Raw genomic sequence first — 17,609 nt, 5'->3', positions numbered from 1 at the left:
CGTTAGTGGAGATTTACAATTTTTTGGATGGGAAAAGGGAGAAGGAGGTTTGAAATATGATTTATTATACAAATATTTAATTAATCCTAAAACATGAACTTATTTCTATTCATCTTGAAAACAAACATTAAAAAAAAACTACACGCACAATACACAAACTAAACACAAGGTTAATCAAACTTACAATCTAAGGTTAGTATTCTTAAAGTAAACATATATGAGTTTTATAAACTCCAGATCACGTCTAGCCAAAATATCCCGAACTGGAACATTAGGTTGTCTACCTTGAGCCCGAAGGGAATCGCACAGCTCAGATCTGACTCCACGATGCTCAGCACAAGACCAAAGGATGTAATCGGCGTCTTGGTAACCTTGTCCACATTCACAGAGATTGCTGTCTCCCAGCCCAACACGAAACAAGTGAGCGTTTACAGCGATTACAAGTGATTGGACATGGGGCGAGACATCAGACGAATGAAGTCTCGACCCACATCCAACCCCTTGAACCAAGCACTCTTCGACACCTTAGGGATGATCGAGAATAGCCATCGTCCCAAACTTCCTTCACTCCATTTATTTTGCCAGCTGGCGAGCGACTGTTGACGATAAATGAAGAAAAATTCATTGTAGGCGATTTGTCGATCGTAAATATCACCTTGCATAGCGCCCACCTTAGCAAGTGAGTCCGCCTTCTCATTGCCCGGAATCGAGCAATGAGATGGGACCCATGCAAAGGTGATGACAAAAGATCTTAAAGATAAAGCACTCAGAATCTCTCGTATTTTCATGAGAAAATACGAGGAGTGCTTTACCGGCCTCATGGATCGAATAGCCTCGACAGAACTGAGACTATCCGTAAAAATAAAATAGTGATCTGGTGCAAGTGAGGCGATCGTTTCTAGCGTATAGTGTATTGCCGCCAGTTCAGCAACATATACGGAACAAGGAGCATGAAGCATTCGGGAGACGCTATGAAATTCGTTATAAATACTAAAACCAGCGGACGCCTCTATTAGTGATCCATCTGTGAAGAACGATCTTGCGGAATCAACTTGGCCAAACATCGCAGCATAAATTGACGGAACAATCATGGAACGATGATGTTCTGGGATTCCACGAATCTCCCGCGTCATAGATAAATCAAAACTAACTGAATTGCCGAAGTCGGAGAAGCATAGCTTCTCAAAGTTTTCGATTACCAGTGGGTTCATAACTTCACAACGGGTGAGGAGCCTGAGAGACAATTCTGAAAACCGATCCGATAGTGGCAACATGCCCGCCAACACTTCGAGACTCATCGTATGAGTCGAGTGCATGCATCCTAACGCGATACGAAGACAACGATACTGTATACGTTCCAGTTTGATGATGTGAGTTTTAGCCGCCGATTGGAAGCAAAAACTACCGTACTCTAAAACCGATAAAATCGTTGTCCGGTACAACGTTAGAAGATCTTGCGGATGAGCTCCCCACCACGTTCCGGTAATTGTTCGGAGAAAATTGATCCTTTGTTGGCATTTTCGTCTCAGATACTCAATGTGGGATCTCCAGGTGCATTTGGAATCGAACCAGACCCCAAGATATTTGAAAGACATGGAATGAGTGATCGGCTTACCCAAAAGTTGAAGCTTCGGTTGTGCTGGGCTATGCTTCCTAGAAAAAACGACCAACTCAGTTTTCTCCGTGGAGAATTCGATACCTAGCTGGATAGCCCAAGTAGACAAATTGTCTAAGGTATCCTGTAAGGGTCCTTGCAGGTTGACCCCTTTGGGCCCTGTCATAGACACTACGCCATCATCTGCAAGTTGTCTCAACGTGCAGTTGTCACTTAGACAATTGTCAATTTCTCTGACATAGAAATTGTACAAAAGGGGGCTTAAATATGAGCCCTGGGGGAGACCCATGTAACTAAATCGAGAAGCTGCAGAGTTTCCATGAGAAAAGCTCATATGTTTCTCTGACAGCAAATTGTACAAAAAGTTATTAATTAATAGGGAAAGGCCACAAGCGTGGAGTTTGTCTGAAAGGACTTCAACCGATACTGAATCAAAAGCCCCCTTAATATCCAAGAACACAGAAGCATTTGCTCTTTTTTAGCAAAAACCAACTGGATTTCTGTGGAAAGCAACGCGAGACAGTCGTTCGTTCCCTTACCCCTACGGAAACCAAATTGAGTATCTGAGAGTAGGTGGTTCGTCTCAACCCATTTGTCGAGGCGAAAAAGGATCATTTTCTCCAACAATTTTCGAATGCACGATAACATCGCGATGGGACGATACGAGTTATGATCTGACGCGGGTTTTCCAGGCTTTTTAATGGCTATAACTCTCACTGACGGCCAATCTTGGAACATTCAATTTCCATGATTTTACAAAAAATTTCATAACTTCGACAATTTCCAACCGATTTCATCCATTAAAGGCTCATTTTCTCCAGTTTTTAATGGACTTTAAGAATAAATTATGGAATGATTTTTTGAATCTTTTTATCCCATTAAAAATGTTGATTAAAACAAGATTTTTATGGAAAATTCGCAGGAAAAATAAAAAAAAATTCTGTAAATTTTTAAATGACTTCAAAATGAAATTTTTAATTAAGACATAATATTCTAGTGAACGATAGCAAATTTATTTAGCTTCACTTTTATAAAAAAAAAGATTTAAAATTGGTGCACTAGTTCCAAAGATATTGACATTTTAGTAATCGTACTTTTGTCCAAATTCAAAAAATCAAAAATTTTGTATATATCAAAAATGGCTCTACTTTAATTTTTTCTGACCACGGCATTGAATTCAGCGTAGGATTTTGCATTAGAAACGTTGGTCAACCACTAAAGTTCACACTTTTTATGTTGTTTTGTAAACTAGTGTAATCATTGATTAAAAATTGTCCAATGTACAGTTTAAAATGATGGGTATATGATTGTTACTTCGGTCATTCGGACTGCCTAACATGATTGGTGCTCATTTTCCAAAGGCGGGTCCAATCTAAATTTAGGTACTATACTCTGAAATCTGTGAAAGGGAATCTAGTATCATGAAGACAAAACGTCCAATGTAACACTCATTGATTATGTCATTGAGAAAAATCGTCCAATGTAACATGTCCGATGTACAACTCGACTTTTCAAAACGTCTTATGTGGTTTTTTTTCTATGTTGTAGCATGAAATTTAAAGTAAAATTGTGATTTTACCGTTTCTTCTGAATTTTCAACGTTATTTTACACGGACTACATTAAAAATAGTATTGCAAAATGTATTGTTTTTAAACAGTTCAAATAATAATCTGTCGAACTTCAACTTCGATTTTCTCAAAATGGTGGATATGTTACATTGGTCTATTTGAAAAGTGACGCGAGATTTCTTTATTTTGTCATTAGGGTAACCATTTCGATGTTAGGGTGGTAAAAAAAATATAAAATAAATATTCATAACTTTTGAACCACTGGGCCGATTTCAAAGATCAAAATATCAAATGAAAGGTAACTAAAAATACTTTTTAGAAAAAATATAATAAAAATAAAAATAAGATTTTGCATTGAAAAACATTGATTGCTTTTGTTTTTTTTATGGTTTTCATGATTTGTAGATAGAGGCCGCAATATCTTCGTCCGAAATATCGTGGAAACAAGCTGGGAGTATCGTCTACAACCGTGCATCGAGCTAAAAAACGAGCCGAACTGTCGACTGATAAGAAGGTAGTGACTCCAAATCGCAACGATAAACAAAACACGATCCTGGAAGCTGTACACGACCTCGTACACGACTATGCTGACGAAGTTCGATTGCATGGTAATGGACGACGAAACCTACGTGAAGGCAGATTTCAAACAGCATTCTGGCAAGGAGTTTTATACGGCAACCGGAAGGGGAAAGGTGGCAGATATTTTCAACCATATGAAACTGTCGAAGTTCGCTAAGAAATATGTGCTTTGGCAGGCTATCTGTACCTGTGGCTGGAAAAGCGACATTTTCATTGCAACCGGGACCGTCAACCAGGAAATTGACGTGAACGAGTGTCTGCTGCCTTTCCTGAAGCAACACGATTGTTCCGTGCTGTTTTGGCCGGATTTGGCATTCTGCCATCCATGCCAAAAAATGCCATACAGTGGTATGCCGCCAACAACGTGCAGGTGGTTCCCAAGAACAAGAACCCTCCCAAAACGCCAAAGCTCCGCCCAATAGAAAAATTTTGGGCCATCTCCAGCGGAACCTGAAGAAGACCCAAAGAATAGTTGGAAGCGAGAAGCAGTTTAAGGCAAACTGGTGTTCTACGGCGAACAAAGTAGACGAGGGCTGTACATAATCTGATCGCAGGAGTTCAAATATAGGCCCAAAAATTTGTTTGTTTTATACTAATTGAACTTAAAAAATAAAAAAAAAAGTCAATTTTCATGCATTCTTGTTTGACCAAATTTTGATCGTAACACCCTTTACAATGGAATTTTTTCAAGATCGATACCTAAGAAAGTGGAAATGAATTCCTGCACACTTCGATTTGTTCACCGAGCCCAGCAAACATCTCGGTAAACTGTTCAAATGCCGTGAAATCGGAAAAGCAAAATTTGCCATAGCTGTCAAGCTTTGCCAATCCTTTCGGAAAAAAATGTTTGCTGTTTTTCGGCAAAAATATTGCATCCCGGTAATGTATTATTTTGCAGATTCTCGGCCTTATTGATTTAATTTATTTTGTTTTCAATTTAAATGTATTTTTTTTTAATGGGTATCAAGCTGGAGCTGCGTGACAGCTTAGTTTTCAAGACTTGACCCATTTGAATAAATTTTGCTTCTATCTTTGACAATACAGCAGAAGGACTAGCCTATGTTGGCCGCTTGAACACTGGATTCCGTATGTATTGTTTCAAGATAGTTATAGAAAAAATGCTGTGACGTGTGCGCGTAGATACATCCGCGTAGTAAACCGATTGAATAAGTAAATCCGTTTCGAACGAAATATCTAAATTATGTAAGTTACGAAAACCGCGCGAATTCCGAAAGCCGTGCGAGACAACCGAAGCGAGAAAAAAGGCTTATTATCATTTAAAGAGTGCCACCAAAATAAATGTGATAGCCTATGTTGGCAAGTTGATTAATTATTGTTATTGAAATTCCTCCCTAAATATTCTACTTATTTTACTGTTGAGCTTTGTTTCAATTCAGTTATTTTACCGCACGTATCAATCATTTCAAGATTTCGCGACCGTGAGCTCCGTAGACGTAGGCGCGTTGATTTCGACAGCTGAGAAAAGTTAAACGTGCATCAATACCACATAAGAAAAGATCGATTTTACGTAGGGTTTAGTTCATAGATTAACATTGACTGCTGTTTACAAATGTAAGTACTTGGACACTAAGAAATAAGTTAACGCAAATGCTTTAACCGCATATATAAGAGATTTCGCGTATTGAGAGAATAATATAGTAATCGAGTACAACAAACTCAGGGGAATACAATACCTCCAAAAGTTTAAAAGCTATTAATTGTCACATACCTCTACTTTTACTTATTTCCTCAACTATTCCTCTCTTTGTTAATCTGCTTAATGCTATTGGTCTGCTTGCGTTTTCTTATTAAAGTTCAATACTAAATAAGAAGATTTATTCTACAACTTTAAAGGTTAGTTGCCTCCCTAAGCGGACCCCCCCCCCCCCGCATCCTAATTTTTTTGTTAATCTAAAGGGTGTCCAGCAGTTGCCCTACAGCTGTCTACAGCAGCAGTCGATTTTTTATTTCGTTGTGAACCACACGATAGCCTGTTTTCGAGACTCGCTATTATATAGTTGCTCTTTGTTCGTTGCTAGCAGTTCGGTGCCTTTTGTTGCTACGGTGCAAGATGTGTGAAGTAAAAAACACCATCAAGTTTAGCTTCAGCCATTGTGATGCCAAACCAAACATCGGAGAGATAGTAAATTTCGCCAAAGCACTCGACGCGGATCCGGCTGAAATGGAAGCTGTTTATCGCATTGGTGAGGAAAGGGGAGTCTTCATGAAGTTCAAATCAGAGGAAGCGATGCTCCATGCTCTGACATTCAATTCGGAGGATTTAATCTTCCATTATGCGAATGGAACGACGGCAAAGGTACGCATGTCGCATGCTGGTGAATTCATTCAATATGTGCGTGTGTATGACTTGCCACCAGAGGTACCCGACAACGAGCTGGATAAAGTGCTGGGGAAATATGGGAAAATTAAACGCATCATCCGGGAGAAATTTCCAACTGATCTGTGTTTTGAGGTGTATACAGGGATACGCGGTGTATATATGGATGTGAAGAAGGAAATCCCCACGTCATTACATTTCTTCAATCGCAAAGGAAACATTTTTTATGATGGCAACAAAGACAAATGTTTTCTGTGCAAGGCGGACGGACACCGGAAGCTTTCCTGTCCCAAGCGGAAGGCTCGGAAGGAACCGGAGAATCAACTGAAGGAAAAAGGAAAGCAAAGTGAAAGAAAACAACACAGCAGCAGTACGTATGCTGGTGTAGTGGTGGAAGGTGCGTCGTTTGTCATTAGCGATCAGGAAACGGATACGGGGTTGGAGATGTTGAATGCAGATAACGAAATGGACGTGACTACCCCGACGACCGACGAGAGTAGCGGAGAGCATGCAACGGGAAACGATGTCCAGAAACAGCAGCAGCGATCACGATTCGGGTTCAATGAAAATGAGGAACAAATTCGGGAAAGAAAGAAGTTGCGTGCACGGGAGAAGATCGCTTTGTCGCCGCTTCGATCGCCACCCAGAAAAATGATATGATAAAATATATTTGTACATATTTTTCTTTTGTATTTTGAGTACCATAATTGGTATTCTATGTTACTCGGCTCCGCTAAGTTATTTTTATAACATTTGAGCCTGCCAAATAAACGAAATGAAAAAAAAAAAAAATAAAGGGTGTCCACGATGAAATTGCCACACTATGAAATTACTCTAACTTTTTAACCGTTGGGTAGAATTTAATGAAAATTTGGGTGGATTTAGTTCATAGTGCATTATTTACATCCTGCAAGTTTTAAAGTCCTGTGATCAAAACTCGCGGAAATGGAGTCGAAAGAACAGCTCGTGCGTGATAAAATCTTGCGCATTCATCACGAGAACAAGGATCTCTCGCATCGTTCCATCGCTAAAACGTTGGGAATCGCGAATTCCACGGTGTCGCGAGTGATTAAGCGGTTCGAGGAACGGTTGACCACCGATCGGAAGCCCAGAAGTGAAGGAAAAAGTATTCCGTACAACACCAAAAATCACAACCGCGTAGTTGGGGCCTTCAACCGAAATCCGAACGCCTCCGTTAGGGATGTGGCTAAGAAGCTGCACCTAAGCCGAAGTTTTGTCCAGAAGGCCAAAACTAAGGCTGGGCTTCGAACGTTCAAGGTACAAAAGGCCCCTAATCGCGACGAGAAGCAGAACAAGTCCGCCAAAACCCGTGCCAGGAAGTTGTACCTCAACATGCTGACGAAAGTTGAATGCTGCATCATGGACGACGAAACATATGTGAAGGCCGACTTCAAACAGATCCCCGGCAACCTGTTTTTCACGGCTAAGGATAAGTTCAGCGTTCCGGAGCATGTCCGCACTCAGAAGATGTTCAAATTTGCGAAGAAATTCCTGGTTTGGCAAGCCATCTGCACGTGCGGGAAGCGGAGTGCACCTTTCGTGACCCAGGACACGATGAACGGACAGGTGTACATAAAAGAGTGCCTCCAGAAGCGGCTGCTTCCTCTCCTGAAGGCCCACAACGTCCCAACAATCTTCTGGCCGGATTTGGCCTCATGCCACTACTCCAAGGACGTGCTGAAGTGGTATGCGGACAATAAGGTCAATTTCGTGCAGAAAATGTTCAACCCTCCCGGAGTTCCGCCCCATCGAGAAGTACTGGGCGATTATGAAGCAGCACCTTCTTAAACGACCTAAGGTAGTGAAGACAGTCGAGGAACTGAAGAAAGTATGGGTTTACATGCAAAAAACGGTTGATTCACAAGGTTGTGCAGAATCTTATGGCCGGGGTTAAGGCCAAGGTGCGGGCATTTGCATATGGACTGTAAATAAAATACGAGTAAAATGGTAAAATGAAGTTTAATAGTTATTTCTCAATCCCTGAAAATTTGATGGCAATCGGATGAAAACTCGAATTTTGCGAATCAATTTTGTGTGTGGCAATTTCATCGTGGACACCTTTTACTTAATGTCATTAGACTTTCTGAAGTTTCTTATGAAAGTTTTTTTTTAATGATTATGATATCTCATTAGTCTAATTTAATAAATCATTAAAAGTTCTAATTCACCTAATCAATCATAACCCATGCTTTATTAAGTACCTGCACTTGTGCTTATAATCTAAAACTAAACGTGTTTCAAGTACTTTTAATTTTGACCTATTTATTTTATCGTAGTTCGACCCAGGTAACACCTTCATGTGGCTAAAATGCTTCATTTTGAAGTTAGTTTCCTAGCTGATTTTTAAATTATATAGGGTATATGCTCCAACTATGCTCACACGCTTCCACTATGTCGCACTACAAAAATACGTATAGGTATGTCACAATAGAAGCACGCCACAGTTGAAATCCCAAGCCATAGTTCAAACACATATCCCAAATCAAAATAAAGCACATATAAGATTAGTTACAATACCATGTACAAAAATGATGTTTAACATTGTTTCCTGAGTAATACTTCAATGAAAACAACAATGAAAGCTTGTCACGCAAATAGAAGGAGCACCGTTGGGCACTTTCTGAAATATTTCAATAGTATAATTCCCTTGCAAACCCAAATAAATCTATCTGCGTAAAAATAAATAAAATAAGAGTGATTTGCGGCAAAACCCGCCAGTATCACACCCAACGTCAGTGTCTATACGTAAAGGTACTACGACGCGGCTCTCAATTAAAGGAGTAACAAGTGTGATACTATCACTGCTAGACTAGATCTTTGGTTCTCTCATGCAGTGGTTTATCAGATAGGGGAAGCTTAGTAATCCCCATTGCCTGCTCATGACGCCATTCTATCGCGGCATGAGCCAGCAACGCCGACCATAAGCCTACCGTCTCCAACACTCCACTAGCATGAAATTAAGCCCGCCCACCAACAGCAAAAACTAGCCAAGGGGAGGGATTTTGTTTTCAATTTGAATGTTGATGCCATATAAAAGAAAAGTGGTAGTTAAAGGCAATGATTTTTTATTCAAATCCTCATTGGTTTATCTTGAGAAAATAATACCGCCTTGAAAAACAGAAGAACTGGTTATCTATCGCTGGGCATTATTTCCACTGCAAATTCTTAACAACGTTGTCAATGTCGATGTCTAAATGTGTGAAGATGTTGCTTCAAGCAGCATTTTCCATGCGATGTAACACTGACCGGGTTTGGATCGTGCACAGTGCTGTAAGCGGTCACCGTAATTGACACATTTTCTGTGATAACCGGCTACCTTTGCTTCCGATACTTCAAAACAAGGTATCAAAGTACAGAACCAAACTAAAATGTCATATGAGTCTCTGGGGTACGACACTGTTGCCGAAGACCGTCACGTATTTAAGTGTTTTAGTTTGTCCCATAATAAGTGCTGCTAATGTTGTGCTTGTGTGAATTATGAAAATAGCAAGCAATGATGTCCTTATAATAACATTTCAATTTAGGAATAAGCTCGAAATCACATTGTCATATGATAGTTGTTTGATAATTTTCTTTCTGCTCGAATATTGTTCTACCGTTTATGTAGTGTGAGAGAGACGACGGTAGAGCATGACTGTTCGAATATAAACAGACTGTCGCGCAAGACAACGAAGCTAGTTTAGTAAAAAAAACGTCAACCGTTTCAACCACTGAAGCCATCAAATTATAAACGTTCAATTATTACTAATTTAGTTTCCATTAATAAAAAATACATACGCTCATCCATTTCAAGTAGCTGTTCAATGGGGAATCAACTTTGCACACTGTGCCGAAACACAGTATGACACTCTGTTCGGCACGTTAAGGCACACGCTGATTCGTATGACACGAACAATATTATATAAAACGTTAACACTGTTGATCACTCAAGTTTTTCTAAACGATTTACCCGTTACTAAGGTTTGTTTATTCCAAATAAAAATATCCGTCACTACTGGTACAGTGATTAATCCTAGAATTTTAAAAGTTTATTGAGATGTACCAAGTTTGGCGCCATTTAAACTATTAAATATAATGTATAAACTCAACTTTTAGGCGTTCTTTTGGAAACAGTTAAAGCTGGAGTATGGCCAAATAAATCTCCACATCAAGCATATTAAGAACACAAGCCTCGGATTTCAGGGATTGTTTGACGCTGTGCGAATCCGTGAGGACCAGGATCGGTCGGTCCGAGTGCGTTGTAGCAGCGATAAAGATGGCAGCAGAGAAGAGAGTATATTGCGGCGGTAAGCTGCAGCTAGTTGGTGTGAGTTTCCGGCAAGACCGAAATCGACTCCAGCCCGTTGCAAATGGAGTTTAAAGGAGATATAATATCATAAACTATAATAATTATAATCTACAGGTCGATAAAAATCTTGTCCACTCACACCTGTTCCTTTACTACACACTTAAATTTTTTCGCCGAGATTCCAACAGCCGAGTAGTTCTGCAATTTATTTTGCTGAGATTCAGTAAAACAATTGCCGAGACTCAGCTAACAAATACTTTTTTTTTTTTTTAAATCTTTATTTTAGAGATTTTTAGCCTGAGGCTAGTTCATCTCTTACTAACAAATATCATTTTGCAGAGATATCAGCTAACAAACAGATATTTTGCAGATATATCAGCAAAAATAAATGCCGAGGTAATCGGCTGTTGGCGATTTTACCGAGCTAGAATAAGTGTGTATACCTTGAAGACAAAAACCCTAGAGGCATCATGGTTTTGGGTAACTTTTACACCATTGCTTCAATTGGAGAACTAACCTTATCGAATGATATTCATCGACAAGCAAACATTTGTGCTTACATTTCACTGATAGAGTCGCAGAAAAAAATATTTATTTTTGTCAAGCAATGCCCTAGTTTATTTGCAAACATTATTTATAGAAGATAAATCTTAGACACAGCTTCTAATGTAATTATTTCTTGTTTAGAAATATATTTCAATAGCAACAACACCATTATCATCAGCATTATCAACATGATCGATAATAGCCTAACCATCTTTTGAAATTAGGGAGCAAATTTAGGAAAAAAATAACATTCATTTCCGTTTTTCAATGAACCATCCATGAGAGCTTAAAATTGTAAACAAACAATCTCAAAAGTCATCACTGCAGGGTTGCAGCCACAATGCACGTTCGGCTGTCGCCACAGATAAGCACAGATTGAGATGTGCAGAATTGAGTACCCCTTGTCGCTGTTACAATAATTAATATTCTTCCATTCTTAGTCTGCAACAGCAATTTGACACACATTTCTAACGCTCTTATAACAGAATAGTCATTTTCGTTCTGACAGTCATTTTACGTATTCTCGGTGATTTGGTAAAATGTAATATGGTCGTTTTTATTTTGACTTACAATATTTCGGCAAAGTAGTGAGAATGCCGTAAAGTTCGTTATTTTTTTCGGATTTCGGCAGTTTTAGACTTTTTCAATTAGATTCGTAACTATTTTTGATGAATTTTGGTAAACGATTGTTTTTACAAAGCTTTCGCTGAAATAAATTCCAAATTTCGGTAAACTACTTATTTTTAACCAAACTTCTGCATATTTTTAGTTTACTGAACTGTTCAGGCAGATTTTGGTTTTAAGTGTGTAGACCTTATGATTTTGGTAGCAATGTTTAAAGATTATTGGCATCGTGGAGTAATGTAACCCGTACAATTGACCACTTTGTCAAGCAGTTTTGGTGTGACTTTCTACCAGCGATTTCACAAAACTGGACCAAATAATTTATATTTTTTTATGAAACGCACAAATGTTGGCTACTTTTCTCGAGGTTCTATAAGAAAAAAATCTCAAAAAAATGTTTTATTTCAAAGTTCGAGTGGTAGTAAACGTCATTTTAAGTGCTCGAATACAGTGGTTAATTTAGCCTTTTTTGGCCTAATTGCGTTAAGCATAATGCCATTTGGTTCAATGACTCAATACTCAACACATAAACCAGACTAGACGTTTGGATGTGATATCAGTTGTGAATAATTTCGATAGAAGCAGTGGTAAATTTCATTAACTATTTTGGTTAATTTTATTAAAAATTGTGGCCAAATTTATATTGGAAATGTTGTAATAGGAATTACAAATTAACAGAAGAGGTCTTTCAACGACAAACAATGGATAACACTTGAAGTACGTTGCACTCTTCAAGTGGCGCAACATTGCAATTCGACACTTTTATCCAGGCGCTTAACGCAACATCATCAAAACACAGATATCAGATTACAAGCATTGCGCAATGTCACTTCGCAACTGCTTGACCCAATTATTTTCACAGAGTATTAAACTGTTAGTGGGACATGCCCACACAGCAAGTATTTTCCCTTTCCACTGACCTTCTTCTGATGGGACTTTATCCTAGACATTTATGCAAATATAGCAGATGGCTCAACCTATGTGCTTCGCACTGATTGGTTGACCTTATATATCTCATGGATACACTGTTCTAGATATCTTGTAGAGTTAATAATTATGTGTAGAGTTTAAGAATATAAATAGTTCAGTTCAGTTTAGTTCAAGGCAGTCAAGTTCAGTTTAGTAATCAGTGAGTTGAGTGTACTTAGTAAAGTACACTTTGTAAAGTTGTGTTATGTGTGAGAAGACCATATACGTTAAGAAGAAATAATATGTTACATTAGTACTTAACAAAACTATCTTAAAAATGTTTAAATAATCGTGTCGTGAACAAACGGAAATTAAAGAACTCCGGAAATAATGAAGTTGGTTATTGGTTGGTTTTTGTATCTAGAAAATAAACCCTCTACTGGCGAATCCCGTTTTTTGACAGGGTAAATTTGAAGAGCTGCGATCGAATTGCTTAACAAATTATGTGCCAATGGTTGGAAAGATACACTATTCATTAAACATTTACATGAGCATCTGGAATAAATTGGTTAAAAAATCATTCTATGAAGTTATGTTGATTTTTTTTTATAATTTTCAGGAAACAACAGTTTTGCTGAAAAAATGCTGTTAATTTTAATTAGAAAATTCTTTAAGAATAGTTTTTTTTTCAGAAAATTTGATCAGTATTGGCTCGTGTGAGTTCTAGTTTCATCTGACCAAGTAAGAAAATCGTGAGAAAATTGAAAAAATACTACAAGAGACAGCCCTATGGTATTGTACGCAATGGTTTTCTCTGTTTATACTCTTTAGTATGACGCGTTGGCATAGATGGCACACAACGACTCACGAAGAGCTACTGATTCCGATCAATAGCGGTGCGGCTTCTTTCTCCTTCTATGGATGCTCATGTGGGCTGCAGCTCGCTGCTTGCAGGCAGCCTTTCGTTGTACACTGGAGAACCATGCTCAACGTCACGCGCCGAAAGCACTGCTGCTGCTGCTGATGATGATGCCGATAACCGGACACCACCACACACGATGATTGGAACTGAATCCAATTAGCGGTTGAGGCCAGCCTTGATAGCAAGCTGCTTGCGGGGAGCCTTTCGTTGTGTACTGGCGAACACCGCCACTCACCAAGCGGTGATTGAATAAACACCGTTTGGTGAGACCGGATAGAATTCAACTTTGAAATCTGTGTTAGGGAAGTCGCTTTTCGCAGGCAATCGGTGATAATTTTAATTAACATAGCAACAGTTGTACATTCGTGCAATTTTCAATAGTAAGATTTTGAAAAATGACGATTGGTGATAAAATTATTGAAATTGGTCCAGGGGCAGCTGAGATATTAACGTTCAAAATCTTTCATAATTTTGTTACATGTTCCATTTTCGGTTTTCACAATGTGCACCCCCGTATAGAAATCACAGACGTAGTCCTACGTCAAAATGAAAACAATTTTGTTTACTAAAATTGCTCTGAATTTGGATTGGATTTCTTTATTTGGGAGAGTTTCAGCCCGGAACTGGTTCATCTCCGCAAAAAAAAACTGCTCTAGATAAATAAATCCGCTTTTTTTTTTTTTTTTCATGCTGCCTTCGAGGCCTTTCGAAAGAAAGCATGAATAAATTTGGATTTCTTTTTAAACTAATCTCATTAACAATTGAGGCACAACAATTTGGAAATTGTGACAGCTGCTTATAAAAGCTGTGTTCATTTCCAATTAAAATGGTGAAAAGTTGAGATTAAGGCGTTTAGAAGCTGTGAAATTTTTCTCTTGAACTCTTCGCTTGCCAATTGTGACCATTTAATTGATCAAATTTGATGAAAAATGTAGTTTGAAAGTTGTGACCGATTTTGATCTAAGTTAGGCCAAATGCATGTACAAATGTTATCAATTTTGTTAGAAATTTTGTATGTTTATCATTAGAAGTTCTTGAATTTCGTTCGAAACTGTTACGAATTTCAATTTAATATGTAGGTATCTATTTTTTTGCAAATGTTTTCATGCAGTTTCATTAAAAGCAGTGAATGATTAAGTTATAGATTTAACGATTATTTTAGTTCTAAGTTATTCATATATGTAGATAGAAGTTGTGTCATTTTGTTTGTCCAATTTCTATTAAAATTACCATTGTTATTATAAGTTATGACTATTATCGTTAGAAAATAAAAACAATTTCGACTACAACTGTGATCAGTTGTATCGATCGGAGGCTATTGAGAGCATTTCCTTCTCTTTAAATGCAGTGCCTTCCTGTTTTTGGCAATATGAGATTTTTGTCTCCTCTGTTCTCTATCACTATAATATTCTTTAGGGATCAGAGATGACTGGTAATGCATGAAAAAATATCCAGAAACTATGGAAAGTAATTCCCGCTGGAGTCGTGTTGCCTACAACAGGAAAGCATGTATTTCACGAAACGAATTGAATCAATTATCAATTGAAGAAAAAAAAATTTGTTTCGATTTATCTTATTTTATTGGAAAAAAGTAAAAACAGATTTGAACTTCCATTAGCAAACCTACAATACAGAAAACGTGAAGTTTGATTGCTGTTGTATTACGACACGAGTTATACCAAAATATGACCGTATGTATAGTCATGACTAGTACATAAGTATATCCTATTCGTATATTATCGTCCTATGAGGGCTGTATGTTTTGTAAGTCAATTTTCGTACCAGTACTGATAGTGATGGCTACGTTTTCCACCTCGTGCGCCAGCTCAGATCAGTAAATGATGTACGATTGAAATATATGCAACGTCATTTTCAATGATTTGCGATAAAGGGTTAAACCTATACATACCACATGCACCACATGCATTTCAATTTGGGATGCAAATCATTCTTGCGCAATAATTAAGTTGTGCATCTTAAGATACATTTGCTTCAGGCTGAATACAATTGATGGCCCCGGTGATGTATTGAAAAGTAAGCGATCTGCTTTCTCACCCCAGTGTGTTGGGTTCAATCGCAGCCGAGGTATGAGGCGAAAAAATCTCTGGTCATCACGTCTTCTTTCGGAAAGGAAGTAAAGCCGTTGATTCCGGCCCGTGATGGCTGCGATATCTTCCACGTGTGGAAGTTACCTCACGGGCATTCAATTGCCGCCAAAGAAGGACAATCGAATAGGCACTTGAATGCGAAACAGAGACCGAGAGAAATTAAGAAGAAGAGCTCTCCCTTCCCGTAGATACCGAATGTTGAGTCAACTTACCCGATGCAACCAACGATGAACTGCGGACACAACTCCAGATTCTTGTTCGTAGAATTACATTTTTACTGGTCACAAACATTACTCAAATAAATAGTGTTCACCTAACGTACAAATTGATAAGATTGAATTTTGAAATCAAACACCACATGAGATCAACACACCGTTATTATTGTTTACGTTTTGGATTGGACTGCTAGCAAGGTGACGTTTCGCTCTGCGGGAGGTTTCTTTTGCTCTCTTCTCTCTTGCTAGCTCTCTTCCAGTGTTGCCATATTTTCCACAAGTTCACACAATAATCATTGCATACAGTAACCCCTCCATACCACTATTTCTCGGCCGTCCAATTGAGCTCATTTTCGGTAGATAACTAGTTTATGATTGACGCTTATCATATACAAAAACGTAATTGGGTGAAGGACAGCCGAAAAACATATCAGGCATAACATTTGATAACGGCACAAAAGCATTTGTAAACAAACTTTCTAAAGCCCTTTAAAAGGGAACCAAAGTACGCCCATGCAAACCAATACCACTTTCGGAACGATGATAGTTGCCCCTATCCGATAATGTTGTTGGTTTGCGTGGGCGTACTTTGATTCGCGTGTAAAGGGCCTTAGAAAGTTTGTTTACAAATGCTTTTGTGCCGTTATCAAATGTTATGCCTGATATAATACATAAGGTTAAAACTTTATCACACAAACGTTCATGTAAAGTTCCATAACCATTTCAGTAAAAGTTTAGCAGGGATTATAGACAATTTTTAACCATTTTTGGTAAGGTCAAGTAATGGTTCGCATTTATGCGGGTTACCCGGTATAGTATCTTACGGTATCAAAATTAACAAGGGGGTCCCAATTTTTTTCGTGTTCAAAAATCAGAATACATGGCATCGCTGCACATACGACGCAACAGAGTGAAATATGGAGAGGAGAGAGCGACCACAAGAGATTTCTTTCGTAACCGTGGAAAACTTTCCGTTCAATATGCTATGCAACGTTGCATGCAAATTTGGGAGGCAGTGGGCAGTAAAATCGAATGTGGTGACAAATTATTGCAAGAACTAATGAAAATTTCATTTCATTTATGGTGGCATGCTCCAACTGGTATTATTCTCGGACTGAATCCCGATCAAGAATGTTCGGCTGCTTTGATGTCGACATTAGAGTTAATCAACACGACTCTAAGAAAACATGTTGCAGATCATCCGAGAATCATTGGAGCTGTGGAGATTCGAGCCGATTAATAAATGATCGAAGACGTTTAGGGCAAGGTTGCAAAGACTCATTTCAGCTAAAATAATGTTTTTCGGAATAATAAAACCAAAAGATGGTATGATGGCATGTTTTACTTGTAACTTACAAGAAGAGGCTACAAAGTATGCGTTGGAAACATAAAACCTGTAAATTTTGCTTTCTATGAGTCACAATCAGCGATTTGCTGATCGCTGAGTGAGTGAGTGAGTGAGTGAGTGAGCTTGTGAAAAATCGCTGATTGTGACTCTCATGAAGTGAAATAAACAGGTTTAATATGTCAAACACATTCTTTGCAACCTCTTCTTGTATCCTACCAATTCAAAATTTGATCATGGCATCTAATTATTTCATAATTTAGAAAAACATTGTTTTAGCTGAAATGAGTCTTTGAAAATAGGGTCTTATTTGTAAAATGCTTGAAAATCCTGGAATGGATTGTTTCATTTCCGTAAAATCGCTGGTAGAAGGTCGTCCCAAAACTGCTCGACAATATGATTAATTGATTCTGGTTGGACCTATCCAAAAACTGATGATGGTTGGACCTATTTTTTCAATCGCTAGTTTAGTCAATCTTCGCTAATTTTTTATTTTTAAAGATCACTTTACTATCATAAAAAAACTCATT

The 17,609-nt window shown here is 38.2% G+C and overlaps 1 protein-coding gene across 1 annotated transcript in view; it reads right to left on the bottom strand.

Moving 5' to 3' along the window:
- Psa (puromycin-sensitive aminopeptidase) overlaps window positions 1-15,852 on the bottom strand; it is a 48,115-nt gene extending 32,263 nt beyond the window's left edge. Inside the window, exon 1 of the mRNA XM_065218541.1 lies at window positions 15,732-15,852. Within this exon, the coding sequence (XP_065074613.1) occupies window positions 15,732-15,810 (79 nt within the window). The 5' untranslated portion in view covers window positions 15,811-15,852. The remainder of the gene's footprint in view (window positions 1-15,731) is intronic.
- Window positions 15,853-17,609: the final 1,757 nt, after the last annotated feature.

This window comes from Ochlerotatus camptorhynchus, unplaced genomic scaffold (genome assembly GCF_037179485.1).
Source record: "Ochlerotatus camptorhynchus isolate MF236.1 unplaced genomic scaffold, CSIRO-AGI_Acam_v1.1 ptg000089l, whole genome shotgun sequence".
In the NCBI taxonomy this organism is placed as follows: Eukaryota; Metazoa; Arthropoda; class Insecta; order Diptera; family Culicidae; genus Ochlerotatus; species Ochlerotatus camptorhynchus.
This window is presented reverse-complemented; position numbering and strand designations above follow the sequence as displayed.